This window comes from Carassius gibelio, chromosome A4 (assembly GCF_023724105.1).
Source record: "Carassius gibelio isolate Cgi1373 ecotype wild population from Czech Republic chromosome A4, carGib1.2-hapl.c, whole genome shotgun sequence".
NCBI classification, from domain to species: domain Eukaryota; kingdom Metazoa; phylum Chordata; class Actinopteri; order Cypriniformes; family Cyprinidae; genus Carassius; species Carassius gibelio.
This window is the reverse complement of record NC_068374.1, coordinates 30984311-31004365: the sequence shown is the minus strand read 5'-3', so window position 1 is coordinate 31004365 and position 20055 is coordinate 30984311. Positions and strand designations below refer to the sequence as shown.

The following is a 20055-nucleotide window of genomic DNA, read 5'->3' as shown; positions in this document are numbered from 1 at the left end:
CTCTGCATTTAACCCATCCGAAATGCACACACACAGAGCAGTGAACACACACACACTGTGAGCACACACCCGGAGCAGTGGGCAGCCATTTATGCTGGGGCGCCCGGGGAGCAGTTGGGGGTTCGATGCCTTGCTCAAGGGCACCTAAGTCGTGGTATTGAAGGTGGAGAGAGAACTGTACATGCACTCCCCCCACCCACAATTCCGTCAGGCCCAAGACTAGAACCCACAACCCTTCGATTGGGAGTCCAACCCTCTAACCATTAGGCCACGACTTCCCCTTTGTAGAATTAATGTTTTTGTAATGGCAACAAAACTAAAAATAGAAGTTTCCAGTTAAAAGTCTGTTAAGAGTAAGACCTGGATGGCTTTTCGGAATTGAAAGGAGCTCTGGTAGAGCTGTTTGTTCAAACTACTGGCAATTATGCAGTTCTTAAAAATACAGGAGCCTCTTTTTTCAGAAACATACATGCAGTTTAAGACTTGGTGAAGTAGTTTATGAATTTTGCTCACAAAAACCATAGTATGGATTTGAAAAAATCATCAAATATCAAAAAAAGGTTGTCTGCGGCTATATAAGTTCATAATAAAAATACATTTATGTACTATATAAAAAAAGTGTTGAAGTAAAATGTACATTTTATAGTGATGATGACCTATTTAACTGATACTGATAAACCTAAACCCACAACAATAGCATGACATTAAAAGGCTATCAAGATTTAAAAAAAAAAAACTGGACTGGGATCAGAGGAGTTAAATTAAAATGGCAAAATGCTTTGTGGTATAATAAATAGAATGAAATGCAGTCCTGAAGTATTAAAGCAGTCAGTACAGCAGCCGGCCGACCATCAGGGGTGAGAGTTCATCTGCAGGTGGAGGAATGGAGTCTGTCTGCGTCACTGACGAATTCATTTTACGATTTCGCATTTGTAGGATTACACGTTAAGCTTTTTTTAGGAAATTAACTAAAGTTATTTTATTTGGCATGAAATTTATTAAAAAAAGTGACAATATTACAAAAGATTTCTATTTTAAATATTCTGTTCTTTTGAACTTTCTATTAATCAAATAAACCTGGAAAAAAGTATAATAAATTCCAAATATTAATCAGAAAAACTTTTCAACATTGATGATAAGAACTTATTCTTGAGCAGCAAATCAGCATAATAGAATGATTTCTAAAGGATCATGTGATGCTGAAGACGGGAGTAATGATGCTGAAAGTACAACTTTGCCATCAAAATAATAAATTACATTTTAAAATATATTAAAACTGCTATTTAAAATTAGAATAATATTTCACAATATTAGTTTTACTGTATTTTTGGTCAAATATTTGGCCAGTAAACATCAACAGCATGAAGAGTGCCATAATAAAGTTGGCTCTTAAATATTTTTTTTAATTTAAATTATGATTAGTTTGTGAAGTTTAAATGCCATAATTGCTGTTTTTCTACAAGCAACTCTTCTTAAAGTCTCATGAAACTGAATTCACTTTGCATATATATATGTGTTTCATGGCTTTGACATAAAAACCAAAGACTATTTGAGACCCACCCCCAACTTCCTGTTCAATAGGACATACATCAACACAAGGAAAATGAGGATTTGATAAAGATACGCTCATGAGTCAAAGCTTTAGAAGTTCTTGCACACCTTGCAGCCAGCGGATCCGAGTCGCTGGACCGTAGCCCTGCTACTCCAGACTCTTGGCAGCGATTCGGAAGACAACGGCAGGTCGTGCCGAGCAGCTGATGTGTGCGTTGCTCAGCTGACTTTCGCTGACTGTGCATGAGGTCTTGGTACTGCGGTAGATTTGGATAAAGGCTAGCTCTCCAGGTTGCTCCATGCTGTTCCCTCGACTCTTCCTCACAGCCAAGTACATGGAATATTCAGTGACCAGGTGATATGCACTGAATCTTTATCCTGAAATCGTGACATAGCATCTAAAGTGTTTGTTTGCAAACTCTTTGTCATCACTGAGAAGAATGATTGTACCTTAGTGATTTTTACAGCAGATGGGGCTCCAGGAAATCCCGGCTGGCAGGTTTTAAACTCGCTGTGGAAGGAAGTGGAAGGTCTCTCTACACACGACAAATGACAAACTGTTGATTTCAAAGTTCAGATGTAAACTTTGTTGATGTAACGACTATCATCCTTTATCACTCACCTGTTTCCAGGTACCACAGATCTTTGCAGCACACCTGGTAGTTATTGTACTTTTTGTATCCATCTTGCCCACTCCATACGTAAAGTCGAGTGTCGACGGTTACTGCGTATTGCCCAGCTCATGCTTTCGGCCAGTGTGCATTACCCTTTTCCTGTTCAACTAACTGTTCACCTGAAGCCGATCGCTGCTGGTCTTCTTCCATGTCATTGTGTCTACAGTAAGCAAACCATACCAAGATAAAACACTGAATGTTATTAAAGCAATTTCTGAGATTATCTAGCTGCTGGAATAACGTAATATTCTTGATCATACCAAGGTTTAGCATGGAAAGAGAGTTGGTGCAGACCCACTTGACTCCATCCGCGGCAAGCGCGTCCTCTGCTTCTCCAACGGGAACCCAGCCTCCAAACACATAACCTACAACAGGAAGATAAAGAAGCCGAGAAATTATGGGAAAAAATTAGACAGTAGGAGGTAAAATTATATACAAAATAATGGAATAATAACCGATCTGACTGTAGAACCATCTCTGAACATCTTGACTTTATTGAAAAGTGAAATTGAGAGATGAAATGGACAATGGAGCTGTTCAGTCTTGACGTCAAGAGGCTAATTCACCCCTAATGGATTTCTAATGGGTTTTCTGAATAGCAGTTTTGTTAACAGTACATGAAGAGCCTCAATCATTTCTCAAACGGTAATCTTGAAACCGTTGTGACTTGACCTGAAACTGTTAATTGCACTGCTCTGCATCATATTTGCTGAATGAAATCCAATACTTGTTTCTTACCAATCTTGCTGCGCTGGTTTAAAAAATGTCAGCATTTTTTGATATCAACAACAATTTGAAAGGTGAAGAAGTCTTGCATTATCCCTTAATCAGCAGAAGAACTGCCACAAAGACATTCCTATTTCAGGTCAGGTTACAATTATTTGTTAAAATCTGATTTACACATGTATAAATTATTCTAAAGACTTATTTTATGCCTAATCCTGAAGCGACAGAATCCAAACAGTGACGGAAAATTATAGATTTAAATTTTATATTTTTAATTTAATATTTTTTAACTCTGCATCATGATTTTTTTATTCTTCTTTACCATGCAGAACTTTATTTTTCTGTTTTTAGGACCACAAACTGAATAGGTCTCTACAGTAAATCTAATCAAAAGAAACATTACTGTGGCATTACTTGTTTCCAATCACAATGGAGGTGTGCAGACTCCTGGGTAGTGGCAATATTATAAAAAAGATATAGAGGTCATAGAGCTCTATTATTTTTACCAGTATGAACAAGGCCTTACTGATGTCTAGTTGCAACAAATCATTTAGTCTGTGCCCACACATTCCCCCAAATATGTAGAGTTTGGGGGCACTTCCACCCTTGACACAGTACACCACAGAACTATGGGATTCCCTGGCTGACGGGCCTCCACTTTTGGTTTCAGGAATGTTCCAGCCTTTACTGCCAGACTGGACCTGCAGCTCCAGCTCATAGAAGTCATCTAAATATCTGCATAAAAACACAAACATGCATCATGCCTTTTTGAATTTGACATGAATAAATGCATATAAACATGCACACCTTGGTACATTGCCATTTGGGTCTTCACTGTCATTGGCCATTCTGCCAAAAAGGTAACACTTACTAGCATGAATAGTGAAGCTGTGGCCAATCCGTGGGCATGGAGGTGATGCGTTTCTTGGTGGACGGGGCCCTTAGTTTCTTCCACAGCCATCGACTGGCCTTAAAGAACAGTTAGAAATCAGGGCTCTCCTAAAGCTGTGTACTACCATCATGAACTATTAATGTTTTAATTTAAGTATCAACTGATCTACAGTAAGTGATCACCTGCAGTTCATAGAGGCTCAAACTCAACCATGCCACCAAACACCAGGAGCAGTGTGCCTTCACACATGACATCATAATTATTATGTATGTGCAACAGGTAAGGTAGATTTTGTCAAATTTGAAAATGCTAATATGGTAGCTATAAGTGGTGGTGTCCTCAATAGTTAATTTAAAGAGAAAATGTATATCTACTGTACGTCGACTGTGTTTAAGTTGTAATATCTTATCTGAAACCTAGAGGTCAGCAGAAGTCTATATGAGGATTTGGAGGTTTCAGAGGAATAGTAAATAAGGAAGGTGGATAGGAAGCCATTATGAGTATTATGGATATGTATAGCTGGGTTTGTTCTTGTCATCTAGACATTGTGCTCAGCAGGAAAGCTTCCAGTAGGCAAGCTGCACTATGAAAGTTGTTCTGTTTTGGTTTCTCCTCCATTAACCCCAAGCTAAACTTCCTGTCTTAAACAATGCACTATCCTTCCTGGCAACCTTTCAAAATAATGAATCATATTGTTTTGCTTCGAGCCAAGCTATAAAACAACAATGCATTTATTCAAACTGATTGTGTTTTATGTAAGTAATGTTCTTTGATATCCTTGAAACATTTATTTAATGTTTGTCTATAGGACCATGGTGCGCCATTACAAATAAAGTACTGAACACGTTTTTGTGTACTTTTATATATTTTCTGTAGTAATTAACAGCATGTCAGAAATGCTTAAACCAGAATATTTCTTTAAACCAAGACTCCAGTCCCTGACAAAGTGCGTTTATGAATGGAACATTCTAGAAATCAATCAGAAGAGAGAAAGTTTTATCATTTACTTCACCTGAACTTATCTTACCTTTCTTTGTTATTCAGGAGCATGTGAGGACAAGGTAACAGCTGCGATCCCAATTACACATGTAAGCTGACAAAGTGAATGTTTGAAGAGAATGTGATGCATTAATGAAATACTTAGCACATAGAAAGGAAAGGCCTCCCTCACTCTATAATTAAAGGTGACATGCACATGCAGAAGGGTGTTCTCACAGCATTGCATAGAGAAATAATTTTGCAGTCAAAGGTTTGTAACAGAACCTTTAAAAACTTAAATATTCTAAAGAACTTTTTTCCAATATAAAGAAAATTTCATGAATGTTAAAGGTTCTTCGTGGAAGGATACCCAGGTTCAGGTTGTTGTGTTTGTATGTGTCTTCTGCACATGTTTTAGTGGAACCTCCCTCCTGGCTCTCTGTTATATCTTCAATGTCTTTTTAAGTCCACATGGCCCTTGCCTTTATTAGATTTGCTGCCTAAAAACAAAGAATCTCTCTGGGTTGACTCATTGACAAACCAGACTTTACCCATCCGAAACATTTAGTTTAAACAATGAGTCTGATATTACCTGTCAATTGGGTTACAACTGTATAATAAAATGCTGATTGCTTTCCCAGTGGTGTTCAGGTCCGAGGATGAAGCCGGCATTATGTGATGTGGTTTGTTCGAATCCTGGCTTAGCCAGAATGTACCAGTTGATAAGACTGGGATTGGCAGATTGGAGCCACTGGGGTTTTCATTTTAAGCAGATAAGGGAAAGCTGTGGGAGATGAAGAGAGTTTAAGTGTAACCTACACTGAGATTGAAGCAGATGTAAAGGATCACCCTTCACACACACACACACAGACAAACACATAAGTGGCCCCCCAAAATATTTAGTTGCCGTAAACACACTTAAAATGTCATTGTATAGATCACAATATTAAATCAAGTGGTATTTATTTTAAATAAAGATCATCTAAGCGCAGTTTTCATTTACATTGAATCATTTAGCAGATGGTTTCATTTAAAGCAATTTATGTATTCATCAAAAAAAAAAAAGTTAGTGTGTAATTAGTGAAACTTTAGTGGAACAAGTTCATAGTAAATGTGATAAACTACTGCTGTTACTCCACTACACCCTTAATAATAAAGGTTTATTATTGGCATTTATGGTCCAAGAATAAATTCTGAGAAAACTCTATGGAAGCTAGATTGCAGACACTGGTCAGCACAGTAGAAAACAGCTCACCTTGCCAGTAAAAATAACTTTATTAAGTTTATATTTAATCTTTCTTTGATCTCAGTTCCATTATTACTAATATAATGTATCTAAATCTGGAACAGATCAATCAAATCAAACATTTTTTGAGCCTGTGTGTTATAAGGATGATGAATAATTTCACTGGAGAAAGCAATAGTATGGATAGCAGACTCATATTTTAACTGAAAGCAATAGTTTTAAATAAAAAATTGTTTATTGCAAACAGATTTTCACAAAACATTATTTGATGAACTGGATTGCTTGTATAATATTGTGATGTTTTATCAGCTGTGTGGACTCTCATTCTGACGGCACCCATTCACTGCAAAGGATCCATTGGTGGCAAGGGATGTAATACTAAATCTCTTCAAACCAAACTAACTTATCTTACATCTTGGATGGCCTGCAGGTGAGTCAATTATTAACTATTGCTTTAACCAAACTGGACACACACTCAGATTGTTTGTAACTGGCATGTTTTATTTGCACTTGTTGATATATTTTTATATATTTACATGTCTTGAGATTTATTCTCTTCATAGGTTTTTTTTTTCTTTTTTTTTTTAAACAACATGATTTCGTGCACATTATATATATATATATATATATATATATATATATATATATATATATATATTTGCATAAACAGTTTGCCAAACTCCAGACAAACTGTTTCAGATTTATTTTGCTCAGTTAAAGTTTGGCACGATCACAAGCTCAAGTCATACACCAGTGCGGAAAAACTTTTTTTTTATTGGTCAGTCATAACACTGACACATAACTCACGATATACTCTTTTACTCCCACCTAGTCAAAAAGAGCTTCATGTTATCGTGTACACATACAAGACACACATCAGCCTAAGAAATGAAGCTGAAGTTCTCACCAATATTAAACAGTAAAACACAAACCTGAAGTCACAGACTTTAGTCGTAAAGGAGAGTGCAACACAACATAATGTGCTGTAAAATAAAATGCATCATTTATAAGAATGAACACATTTTTAGGTAACCAAAGGCTCATTCAATGTACGACATTTCCAAAATCTTTTTGAGTGAGGAACTTATATAAGCGGAAAATGATTAGACTATGACCACACATCTTCTCTTTTGTTAATAAATTCTCATTATGTATAATATAACAGATTGGAAGATGTATTTTATTTATACATTTATTTTCATGTCTCTTTATTTATCCCCATCTGGCTCCTATGACTCCACTTGAACGCTCTGGCTTGATTTGCGTGAACAGTCTAGCCCTAAAGACTGACTGGACTTTCGTGAGTTGCATGGGTCTTTCCAAGAGTCAGACCCATCTTTGGTCCGGACGGCACCCAGCTTGGTCAGGAGGGTGTTCCTCCGGATGCTGCTTTCTGAGTACTCTTTGTGTAATGTGTTTTGGGGTTTGTTCCAGCAGGGGAAACAGGCGAAGAAGTCATTAAGGAGGTGCCCACTGAAGAGCATGTAGATCCATGGGTTACAGCAGCTGTTGAGACTCGCCAGCAGGGCAGAGAGGCTCACCGCTGCATTTTCAGAATCTGAAAAACAGGAAGATTGAGGGATTCAGCCTTGTGGTTAATGATTTGGGCTGGTACCAGTAAGCTTGCAGGTTGAAGAATCAGCCCAAATGAATAGATTTTTTTTATTTTCTTATTCTACATCTAGCAGTAACATCTACTTGACCTAAAATCTGTTTTGATAATCGAATAATAGTAGATTGGCTTTCTTCATTCTGAAAATCATTTTTTTTTTTTTTTGTACTCTTGAGTCTTTGCACAGCAGTTAGTTCTTCCGTTTTTTAAGCTTAAATGAATTATAAATAGATCAATATGCCTTCTCAGACTTATATACTAACAAAGTATTAGGTTATGTAATCAATGATTTTTCATGGTGTCCAAGTATGTCTCCAGATTAGAAGACAAACTTCCAATAAGGCAATATTAGTTTTATATAATGAGCATTATACAATGGTACAGTATATAAATACTGAAAAACAGCAGTACAACTCCTTGTATCCCGTGATCTCAAAGGAATGCTAATGGAATTCAGAAAAGAATCCTCTGAGACAGATAAGATCTTACTGGATAAACTGAAATTCTGATATTTTAAATATGCTTGACTCTGGAATCCAGTATGGTTTTCTTGGGTTCTTTCTTGGTTAGTCCCTTAAGGTATGGTTTTCTAATTATAATAGAAATTCCATCAGCATTCCTATTAGCAATGAAAATTAAAACCATGTATGCAATTATTTTTGGACATGCTTGCAATTGCACCTTGTTAGTATTTTGATATTGCCAGAATTACAGAATATATTATGCTATTTTCTTAGCTTATTATTATGCTTGACTTAATTAAGGCTTGAACTTAAATAGAATAAGGGTGCCTTGGAATGTTTATATATATAAATACATATAGCCTATTAAACTTAATATCGTATTTAAATAATATATTTGCTTGTGTATCCTAACCATGTGACAACTTACCATCCCAGGAGAAGTTTTTATCCCAGACTGACCACATTTGTACGATGAAGAACGGAGCCCAGCACACAATGTACGCCAAAACAATCACGAATGTCATCTTCACTGTTCTTAGTTTAGCTCTTGAGATGATGGTGACACTGTTGACAGACGCCTTTCCAATCGCCCCGTTCTTAGAGCTGTGCGGGGAGCCTCTTTTGGTCTTGCACTTGAAGTTCTTCCAGATACTGTGACATATGAACCCGTAGCAGATCATGAGGATGATGACAGGGAGGAGGAAGATACCCACAGTGATCCAGGTGATGTAGGCGCGGATGCCCCACGGCTCGATGAAATGTCCCCAGCAGTCATACACATCCGAGCCGTTCTGGATCTCGCTCAGAGAGAAGATGAAGTATTGAGGGGTGCTGAGCAACAGGCTGCAGAGCCAAGTGCACCCGATCATGATGTAGGCGCGCTTCGTGGGCTGCTGGAGGGTCTTCAGAGGGTGGCATATGGCGATGTAGCGGTCCAGTGTCATCATCACCATCATATAGGTGGACGCGAACATCCCTAGGACCTGGAGATGCTTGACAATCCGGCAAAGGAAGTCAGGTCCATAAAACCTGAAGGTGATCTCCCAGCAGAGCTGTGGAAGAACCTGGAAGAAAGCCACCACCAGGTCCGCGAGGCTCAGGTGCTTGATGAACAGGTGCATGCGAGAACTCTTCTTCTTGGTGTTGTGCATGGCCAGCAGCACGCACAGATTTCCGACCACCGCCACGAGAAAGGTGACGCTTAAAACCGTGATCTCCATTTTGGCCACGTCTTCGTTCCTGCCGAACGGGTCGGTGTCGTTGTTCGCCGTGGTTTGGTTCGTTGCGTTGCACATGGTTGGGTTTGGAAACGAACTGTGATTTTCATGCGTAAAATCGCGCGCGCTCTCTCAGGTATGTGGAGAGGTGCGCGCTGTCCATAGCTTCATTGCGCACGGATACTCGTGCGTAAAAGGCAGCGGACGGGAATCTCGACAGAGTCTTCAAGCGAGCACACTTAGACTGGAGAGGACCGATACATTTAAGTTTCAGAGACACGTGTCATATTCTGATGGTGCGCATCGGTGTGCCTCAATTGTGGTAAGGCGTCATAAAGATTGCCTGACAAGTGTTGCATTCCATAAATCCAGTCCCCACTGAAGAGGCTGGCAAGATCAAGAGCCGCCCTCTTTCTCCTCGACTACACGCCCCTAACCGATAAGAAATACAACCTCACAAGTAAATGTTAGTGCGCTCGGCGCGCGCCCTCACTAGACGCAACCGAGCGCTTTATATTTCAAGTCACGGCACTTTTATTTTTTTCCAAAGCAGCTTCACAGTAATAAACAAGAACATAACTATATTAATTTAGCAAAGGCCTTTGGCAGATGCGAACTTGTCTTTTTATTATTTTGGTTTTAAGCGTATGCTATAAAACAGTATGGTAGTTTTCCATTTGGCAAATATATTTCTCGCTTATAGGAAACCCTGACTCTCTTAAATGACAAAGGGAAAATTAAGTTAAGTTCTCAAATTAGGTCCTATCATGTTCAAAATAACAATTCCATATAGTTAAAGCAAAATGTGTTGAGCTTGTGCCACACTCCCAGTCTAATAAACCATTCCCAGCTGGCAATCTTACAATCTGTAATCAGATTTATGAACTTTGTGAACTTTGGAGCAGTTCTCCTCTCTCCGCACAGCTCTTCAGCAAAGGTGAGCCTAGGTTTTTGATTGTTTCTGCTGATGGGAGGCTTGGTCACTGCAGGGAGCACTTTCAGTCCGTCTTCTCTTAAATGTGCCAAGACAGATCCAGACCCTACTCAGCGCTGAACTGTAGAGCATTTTCAGCTGCAGGGTTGAACCGGTTCCCCACTCGAGAGTCTCTGCATTATCCTGCCTTCTGCATTTGTCAGGGCACTTGAAGGAATTAGTGTCATTATGAACCTGCAATATTCAAGAAATCACAGATTTGGAATGACCAACTTCTCTTGAAGTGGCTGAAAGGGTTATGCTTTTGGCCTTTATCTGGACCGCATCCTGTTGCAGTGTTTCAGTCATATTAGAACGGTGTGTGTGTGTGTGTGTGTGTGTGTGTGTGTTTTGAGCTTGTTGTGATATAGATTTATAATTAAACATCAATTCTTAAACTACCTAGTTTTTTAATTCACCTTATTCAGCTGTCACCGACCTTTGGGGTCACAGCTGAGCAGTTTATTTAGCCTATGCATGTATGGTGTTTACGTTAATGACAGATAGAGAAGAAAGAAATAAAGGGCAAGGGGATGAGTATAGAAACTGTATAATACACTCTGATTTTGGTGTAAAATGCTTGCAATTTATGCCTAATTGCACTTTATATAAAGTGCAATTAGGCATAAATTAGCCAGATGTGGTCAGGTTTGTACACAATGCTTAAATCTCACTTGTCGTATTTAAACACTTACGGAAAGCAAGTCGTAACGATGTCACTGATGTCAGAACATCTCCACTTATGTCTGAGTGCAGATAATGAGGAACAGGTGCCTCAATACCCATGATTCACATGCACACTCTTTACACGTACGCTTATGGAGGTTGTTTGCTTGAAGCACAAGCGAGTTGAGAGAGGCTCTGATGTTGAATCTACGTTTGTAAAATGAATTAGCACATGATTGAACTTAAAAACATAAGTGGCGTTTAGTGTATGTTTACCTATTAGTAGATATATTTAAAAAATCATTACTTTGAAACTCAAAAATTGCCAGTAAATTCCATAAGCATAACGAAGGAACAGAACGTAACACATTGAATAAAACATTACATTTTCAAGTAAAAAGACTTGTATTTTCTTTACAAAGAGCTCCAGTAATCTTTATTTTAGCTAAAACTCTGAAAAACATACAATGTACAGCATTTACAATGCACAGGTTTTTTTCATATGGGAAAACAAACCAAAAATATTGATTGAAATCGTCTCCTCTATCAACTAGCAAGTAGCAAAGTATGTTTAAAAAAATCTATTTGATATGTCCTGTCCAGACTTACTGTTTCAACAGAAAAGAAGACATTCTTTATATTGGTCAGTGCTAAATGGATATGAAAAACATTCTGAAATACTTCTTGTCCTCTTTTTTTTTTTTTCAGATCACTGCTGTGGAGGTGTGGTGCAGAAATAGGCCACAGTCGAAAGCAATTCTAAATGACTTCAGAGAGTGGTTTTTACTGTGAACATAAAGAGGTGGATGGACTGAAAGGTTTCTGCTGATTTATGGCCTGGGGTAAGTGTCTCGAGCTCGTGAAGTACAGCGGCAATACAAAGTGTGACACTTAGAAGGTCTTTTTCAGCTAGGACAGGGATTGTGGAGTCGTGTGGGAATGGATGCTCATCTGTCTTGGATGCTGATGCTGTTTTGGCCTCTCTCTCTGATGAGCCTTCATTATGGATGAAGGTAATCAATAATGCTGCATGATGCATCCATTGACTGCAGTCACCTTCGGTGTGCGCTCAGGGTTCACAATTAGAAGAGGCACATTTACATTTACATTTCTTCTTTTGGCAGATGCTTTTAGTCAAAGAATCCTGCAAATGAGGAATATAACCGAGCATATCATCTTAAGGTGGGAATAACATGAGAAGTGCTGTAGTAAAAAGTTCAAAGACTGTTCAAAGGAGTAGGCTAGAGTAAAGATGAAAGGAAGAAATATAGTGAAATATACAGAATTAATATACAGTGTCTGAGTACAAAATCTTTTTGGACACGAGTCACACAAAATGTCTGAATTTCACGGATTTAAATACAAAATATATCATTTTATAATAGAAATACAAGATTGTTCAGAGGGTTACTGCAGGCTATTATAGAAGAAGTAGTGAAATATATACATAAATAATATATAGTGTCCAAATACAAAAAATATTTGGACATTTGAGTTACACATTCAAAAATGTTATTTTAAAATCTTTATTGAAAAGATGTTAATATAAAGTAAATAAAATGTTATATGTAATTGTGATACTTTATTCTGTTTTGATATTGTTATATACAGTTATGTAATTCATGCATTTTTAATGTGACCAAATTAAATCAGAATTACTGTCCACCCAAAAAAAAAAAAAAAAACTGCTCATTGCACATAATATAAAATACAAATGTGCAATATATCCTTCTACTCATTAATATCTAGTAAATTGCTAGATTTATTTAAATTGAAAAGTTTTCTCCAAAGATTTAATTCCACCAAATCTGAAAATTAATTTATTTTTTAGTTTGAGAATAAATTAGACTGGAGTGGGGGTTTTCAGCCAGTTCTTGCAATATGTCCTTTGTTTTGTTTTGTATGTTTTGATATTTTTAAATATAAAATACTATATTTATGCATTTTATAATTGTGGCTTAAGTGAACAAATACATTTGTGGGACCAATATCTATCTATCTATCTATCTATCTATCTATCTATCTATCTATCTATCTATCTATCTATCTATCTATCTATCTATCTATCTATACAAACAAACACACACACACACACACATATATATATGTATCCCACCCAAGAATAAGTACTTTTTATTTCACATAGATTTAATTGCTAGGGCAGTTCAAATGTTATTTCCCAAAGGTTTAATTCCACTTACCTAAAACATTAGAAAAGCAGTTTTTAAGTTGTGTAAACAATCAGTTCTTGACATTTTGTGTATTAGGTGGTCATTGAATCAACTTTGAGCAGTTCATGCATGCTTTCAGAGGCTGAGGCTATTTTTGCTGTAATTTTCGTAATGTCTTTAGTGCGTTTGGACTGCACAGATCATTATATTGGAAGCAAGCTGATCTTTGGTTTTGTGTTTTCACAGTGTGGGACATTCAGATGTAAGTTCATAGCTGTTCAGGGATTTATTATTAGCAGATGAAGTGCTGGACAGGGAGGATGTGGGCAGCATGAACCAGATAAAAAAGAAAATCCGTCTGCTTATTAGAGAATGTGAGGGCAATCTTCAGGCAAGAACAGATCTAGAGATCATACGTCCCTCATCTCTGTCTGTATTTCCCAGCAGCCCACATATCTTTTAACCTTGTTACAATGGCTTAACTCGCATCTTCCAACAGAATAGCAGCTGTGAAGTCGACACAAGCCCGTTTGCTGTTTACTCTGTTGAAACCATGTCAGAGTGATATGCGAAGGAAAGGAAAGAGATGTGAGCGAGAGAGTAAATGAAAGAGAATTTTAAATTTCCATCTCCTTTTACAGATTCACAATTTTTTAATGTCCAATTTATATGCATAAGGCTGCAGTCTAGAAATTGAGCTTTTTCTGAAGTTGGTTCAAGTTTGGGGTTAATTGCATAGTTGGTGTATTTTAACAGTTGACAGCTGTGATGCATTTGTTTGGGTACGTGAGACTACAAGGATTAATGAACACCATAAACACCATGAACATAATAATTCATTTTAACTCATAATTACACAATTTGTGTTTCAAACACCTCAAATCATGCAGAATATAACCAAACAGTTCTTTTTGTATACTATATATTAATGTTTTGAATTAGCTTATTTCAGTTTCATTGACATTTTAGTTTAGTTTTATGTGCTTTTTTACATTTATATTTAGCTTTGTTTGTATATAAAATTTAGCTGTTTAGCTATATTTTTATTTCCATTTTATTTTTAGCAATTTAAAAGTCAACTTATTTTATTTATGTTCGCTGGCAAGGCCACATTTCTCATTTTTGTATTTGAGCTTTTTTTAAGCCAATGTTAGAAGTTTTTTAATCCTTATTTTATTTGAAAAAAAAAAAAAACCTGATAGTTTTAGTTTTAGTTAACAAGGCTGCTGAATTTTGTTTTTCTCATCTCATTACCTGATGGCCAATAAAACAAAACAAAAATACAATAAAAATATATATAAACTTGCAGGAAGTTACCCGAGTCATATTTACAAATGAATCACCCTAGTAAACGGGCAAGCTCCAGTCATATTTCTTTCATTAAGTGTAAAAATCTAGTTTTATACAGGATGTCTATGTCTTCATATTCATAACAGTTTTACATGAATATAAATAGGAATTGTAATTTTCATGAGAACATGAGTACAAGCCCCTTAATCAGCTGGAAGCTTCAGTCATCCTAATGACCACATCACAGCATGCAGTTATCTTAGCCTTTCTCTCTCTCTGGCTCTCTTTCCGTCATTCATTTATTGAAGAAAGTGAGACCGAGAGCTAGAAGGGTGATTGATTTTGGAGCCAAAGAGCCACTTTTGAAAGACATATCTGGTATTTTCCCCTGTGGGTCATGATTGCATTGAAACAGACAGATATAAAGATAGATTTCAATATCAGAGTATATATTCAATATCACACATATACGTTCATTTCGAACTGGAATCATGGCGGAATATCCTGTGATGTCCATTTGGGTGGCATTATGCAAATCTTCCCACATTGTGACGTAGGCATGTGGAGGCGTGTTTAAGGGCGTGGACAAATCCTGAACTTTTATTAAGAATATCTCTTTGGGTTTGGGACTTTTGTATTTGGAACTTTAGGGATCTTATCTATTCTCGAACAGCTTGTAACACTCCAAAGAGTAAGGAAAACTTGAAATCACATCATATGACCCCTTTAAATATCAGATCTTATTTGCATGCATTGTGATCTACTATTATGTTCAACGTTTTAATATGCAGATAATGAGATTTTTAAAATTTCGACTTAACTTTGTCCTCCACAAAGCTTTCATATGAGTTTGGAAAACTTAATAAAACCAAAGCACTGTACTTTCAAATGCACATGTCTTCTCTCTTGATGAACCTGGTTATTCTTCACTTGACTGATCTTGCATCATCCCGTCCGGTCACGTTTCATCCCGTTCCAAAGGTTTCTGTATCATGACATGTTAATTCCCAGTGAGTTGTGTGAGCTTTATGTTGGTATATAGTATATATGAGTTTTTCTCTGTCAGGTCAGTCTGTTTTATGTCATTCTGCCCTGCGAGATCATCTTCTTATAATGGATGAAGTGAGACCCCAAAGTCATCAATTAAACAAGACCATCTTTGACCTCTAATTCCTACCTAACCATAGATGAATGAGCGCTTGAAAGAGAAAATGATGTTGTTTTCATCATTAAATTCTCACTCAGCAGCAATGATATGAAATATTTTTTAGTCTGCCAGTTTGCTTTTCGGTTTTATTGTTGCACTTTTATAACCGAGGCTTTGCACAGTCCATCATAAAGTGGTTTCACCGGTTATCTACAAACATTGCAAAATGCTCGACTTGTTTTTCATGTTTTTGAGGCTTAATGTGTTTTGTCTCTCCGGAAGTAGGCAAGCAAGTGTAGTTGATAAGCCTGCAGTCACAGCAGAACCATTTGCACTAAGCAATTAGCAAAAAAAAAAAAAAAAAAAAACTGTGTGTGGTGTTAGCTGAGCGAACTCTGATACACTTTGACCCAAACAAGCTCTAAGCAAAAAAAAATATTTGACATGAGGTCTGCTTATAGAGTGACTAAATGGCTCAAAGGATGTATTTTATTTTAATCTAGACTCAATATTTGGCTGTTAGTGATGTACTGTAGCTTAACATGATTGACCCAAGTTCAGACTGTTGATTTATCTGTTTTAACCTTTTTCAGTTCACATCAAATTAAATTGTTCACTTCGATGAAAGTTTTGATTTTGCATCTCAACAGAGACACCTTCGTCATTTTTTTCTATTCTGTTTCCATAATTTTTCTTTCCATCTAACCCTTTTTTTTTTCGGCAAAGCACACTTTTACGAGACATTTCAAGTGTGTCTGAGACTGACAGGATTGTTGAACCGGGTTCACTGTGATTCAGAACATTTGAGAGTATTTCACCAGGGAAATAAGAGGAAAAGGCCAATAAAGAGATACTAATTTTAAGAACGTACACTCACAGACTTTGAGGTTTTCTTATCAGCAGTGCTTGGCTGAGTGACAGAAAGATATTTAGCACAAATACATCACCAGAGGTGCTTTGTGAGCTTCACTTTGCTCGTCTCAGAAGCTGTGATTTCCTACAGGATTTAAAGGTATAGTTCTCTAAAAATGGCAATTCTTTTGTCATTTACTCATGAAATTCCAAACCACTATGCCTTTCTTTGAACAGAATAGAAGAACTTTTCAGGGACACACTGCTGTTTTTTTTTTTGTTTGTTTGTTTGTTTTTTAATAAGTTTGAAATTTTGAGTTTGAGAGACTTTTCGGTCTTTTTCGTCACACAAAACTTCAGAAGACTTGGAATACAGTGCACAATTATTAAAGGCATAGTTCACTAAAATAAATAAACAAATAAATATATAAACAAATTTCTACTCAATACAAAAGAATATCTTTTATATAATAATATTCAAAAATGTGGATGAATCTCTTAAATGCTTACTATTCCCTGAAGATTGACTTAGCACTTGATACCTGTATAATTAATGATACAACCTTAATTGTATTGATTTTTGTGGTATTAATTATTTTTGTTTTAGAAATTTCTGGCATAAAAGTGTGTTCTGAATATCTTTAGTATTTTGTATTGGATTGTTTATCTTTTATCAATGAAAGCCAACACACCCGTATAATTAAACCCAAAGCCTTTACACTCGCTGCACATTTCACAACCTGTCCCTTCCTCTCTTCATCTTGCTGAGCCGAAGCATGTGCAAGTGGAGTGTGTGTGTTTCAGATTAAGTCTGTTTATACTGCCTGTTCAAATGAATGAATTAATCTGATCAGAGAATCACAGCGAGCCTCGAGGCTTTCGTTTTAACACAATTTATTTATTACCCATTTTTATGACAGAATGCTTTTGTGACGGTTGGGTTATGGGAAAAACACAAGGAGAAGGTAGGATCCAATTGCAGGTGAGGTTTATTGCACAAACAGGATAAATACAAAATAAAACTGTCTAGAGAGACAAACCAAACAAAAAGGGAACCGGATGAAACGGATAAGAATGCGGATGAACAAGAAGGTAACGAGAAGACTCACAAGACACGCACAACTCACACATAGGGTAAGGACTCCATAAAGACGACAGAGAAAGACAGCTCTATATAGGGAGACTAATGACTAAGGATAGTCAACACCTGTGCGATTTAATTGGAGTGCAATTACTGTGACGACATGACCAGACAAGCGGAATTAAAGTGCCTATGGTGAAGTGCCTAAGGAGAAGTGCGCTCACTAGGGGACACCCAGGAAACAGAGACTGATAGCGTGACATTACCCCCTCCCCTACGGAGCAGCTACCAGATGCTCCACCTGAAACCCCGGAAAACCCAACAGAAAAAGAGGTAGGAGGGAGGTGAAGCGGAGGCGGACTAGGGGGAGGGACGGAGGGTCAGAAAACAGAGACAAACAACCAGGTGAAAAGGAGAGACAAAAGACAGGACAACCAGGTAAAATGGAAGAAAAGAGACGGAACAACCAGACGTGATGGAAAGGCAGAGACAGGAAGGTGTAACACAAAACAAGGAGTCCAGGAGGGTGGTGGACCGGCGGAAGGAAAGAGGGGAGGGACGGAGGGCCAGGTCCAACGGAGGAAAATAGAAAAAACAAAAAACAAATGAAAACAAAAACATAGGTAAATGGAGGACATTAGGTGATGCCCACCCGGGCGGAACAGAGGGCCATCACACCCATGTGGTCAAAGCAGAAGACCCCCCAGGGTGGAGCGGAAGGCCACCACCTCCACGTGGTCGCGGCCGAAGTCCCCCAGGGCGGAGCGGATGACCACCACGTCCTCTTGGTCACCGCCGGAGTCCCCCAGGGCGGAGCGGATGACCACCACGTCCTCATGGTCACCGTCGGAGTCCCCCAGGGCGAAGCGGTCTCGGGCACTGCATCGGGAACGGCCTCCGGCACCGCATCGGGAACGGTTTCGGGCCCCGCCTCGGTCTCCGGAACTGCAACGGACACCGCCTCGGCTTCGGGCCCCGCCTCGGCCTCCGGAAAAGCATCGGACACCGCCTCGGCCTTGGGCACCGCCTCGGCCTCCGGAACAGCATCGGGCACCGCCTCGGCCACCACTTCGGTCTCGGCCTCTGGAACAGCATCGGGCACCGCCTCGGCATCGGCCTCGGGAACAGCATCGGCCTCGGGAACAGCATCGGCCTCCGCATCGGCCTCGGCATCGGCCTCGGGAACAGCATCGAGCTCCGCCTCGGCATCGGGCACCGCATCGGCCTCTGGAACAGCATCGGGCACCGCCTCGGCATCGGGCACCGCCTCGGCATCGGGCACCGCCTCGGGAACTGCATCGGGCACCGCCTCGGGAACTGCATCGGGCACCGCCTCGGGAACTGCATCGGGCACCGCCTCGGGAACCGCATCGGCATCGGGCACCGCCTCGGGCACCGCCTCGGCATCGGGCACCGCCTCGGGCACCGCCTCGGCATCGGGCACCGCCTCGGGCACCGCCTCGGCATCGGGCACCGCCTCGGGCACCGCCTCGGGAACAGCATCGGCATCGGCCTCTGGAACAGCATCGGGCACCGCCTCGGCATCGGGCACCGCCTCGGCCTCTGGAACGGCATCGGGCACCGCCTCGGCATCGGGCACCGCCTCGGCATCGGGCACAGCATCGGCAACAGCATCGGCATCGGCCTCTGGAACAGCATCGGGCACCGCCTCGGCATTGGGCACCACCTCGGGCACCGCCTCGGCATCGGGAACAGACTCGCGCTCCGCCTCGGGAACAGCCTCGGGCACCGCGTCGGCCTCTGGAACAGCATCGGGCACCGCCTCTGCATCGGCCTCTGGAACAGCATCGGGCACCGCCTCGGCATCGGGCTCCGCCTCGGGAACTGCATCGGGCTCCGCCTCGGGAACTGCATCGGGCACCACCTCGGGCACCGCCTCGGCATCGGGCACCGCCTCGGCATCGGGCACCGCCTCGGGAACTGCATCGGGCACCACATCGGGCACCGCCTCGGGAACAGCATCGGCCTCGGGAACAGCATCGGCCTCGGGAACAGCATCGGCCTCGGGAACAGCATCGGCATCGGGCACCGCATCGGCCTCTGGAACAGCATCGGGCACCGCCTCGGCCACCACGTCGGTCTCGGCCTCTGGAACAGCATCGGGCACCGCCTCGGCATCGGCCTCTGGAACAGCCTCGGGCACCGCCTCGGGCACCGCCTCGGGAACAGCATCGGCCTCGGGAACAGCATCGGCCTCGGGAACAGCATCGGCCTCGGGAACAGCATCGGCCTCGGGAACAGCATCGGGCTCCGCCTCGGCATCGGGCACCGCGTCGGCCTCTGGAACAGCATCGGGCACCGCGTCGGCCTCTGGAACAGCATCGGGCACCGCCTCGGCATCGGGCACCGCCTCGGCATCGGGCACCGCCTCGGCATCGGGCACCGCATCGGGAACAGCCTCGGCCTCTGGGACTTTCTCCAGGCCTTGAGGGACGGTCGACGCCTGTCTCCTCCTCCTCCGTCCTCCACGATGGCGAGTCGGCGGCACCTTGTC

At 40.4% G+C, this 20055-nt stretch overlaps 1 protein-coding gene and 1 pseudogene across 1 annotated transcript; both read right to left on the bottom strand.

Annotated features, from left to right (window-relative positions):
• Positions 1–1955: 1955 nt before the first annotated feature.
• LOC127977057 (host cell factor 2-like) lies at positions 1956–4092 on the bottom strand (annotated as a pseudogene).
• Positions 4093–6955: 2863 nt separating this feature from the next.
• Positions 6956–9677, bottom strand: LOC127977028 (arg8-vasotocin receptor-like). Its single transcript, XM_052581673.1, has 2 exons — positions 8571–9677; positions 6956–7625 (listed from the first exon to the last, which is right to left on the bottom strand). The coding sequence occupies exons 1-2, from the start codon at positions 9436–9438 to the stop codon at positions 7297–7299; spliced, it is 1197 nt and encodes a 398-aa protein (XP_052437633.1). The 5' UTR covers positions 9439–9677; the 3' UTR covers positions 6956–7296.
• Positions 9678–20055: the final 10378 nt, after the last annotated feature.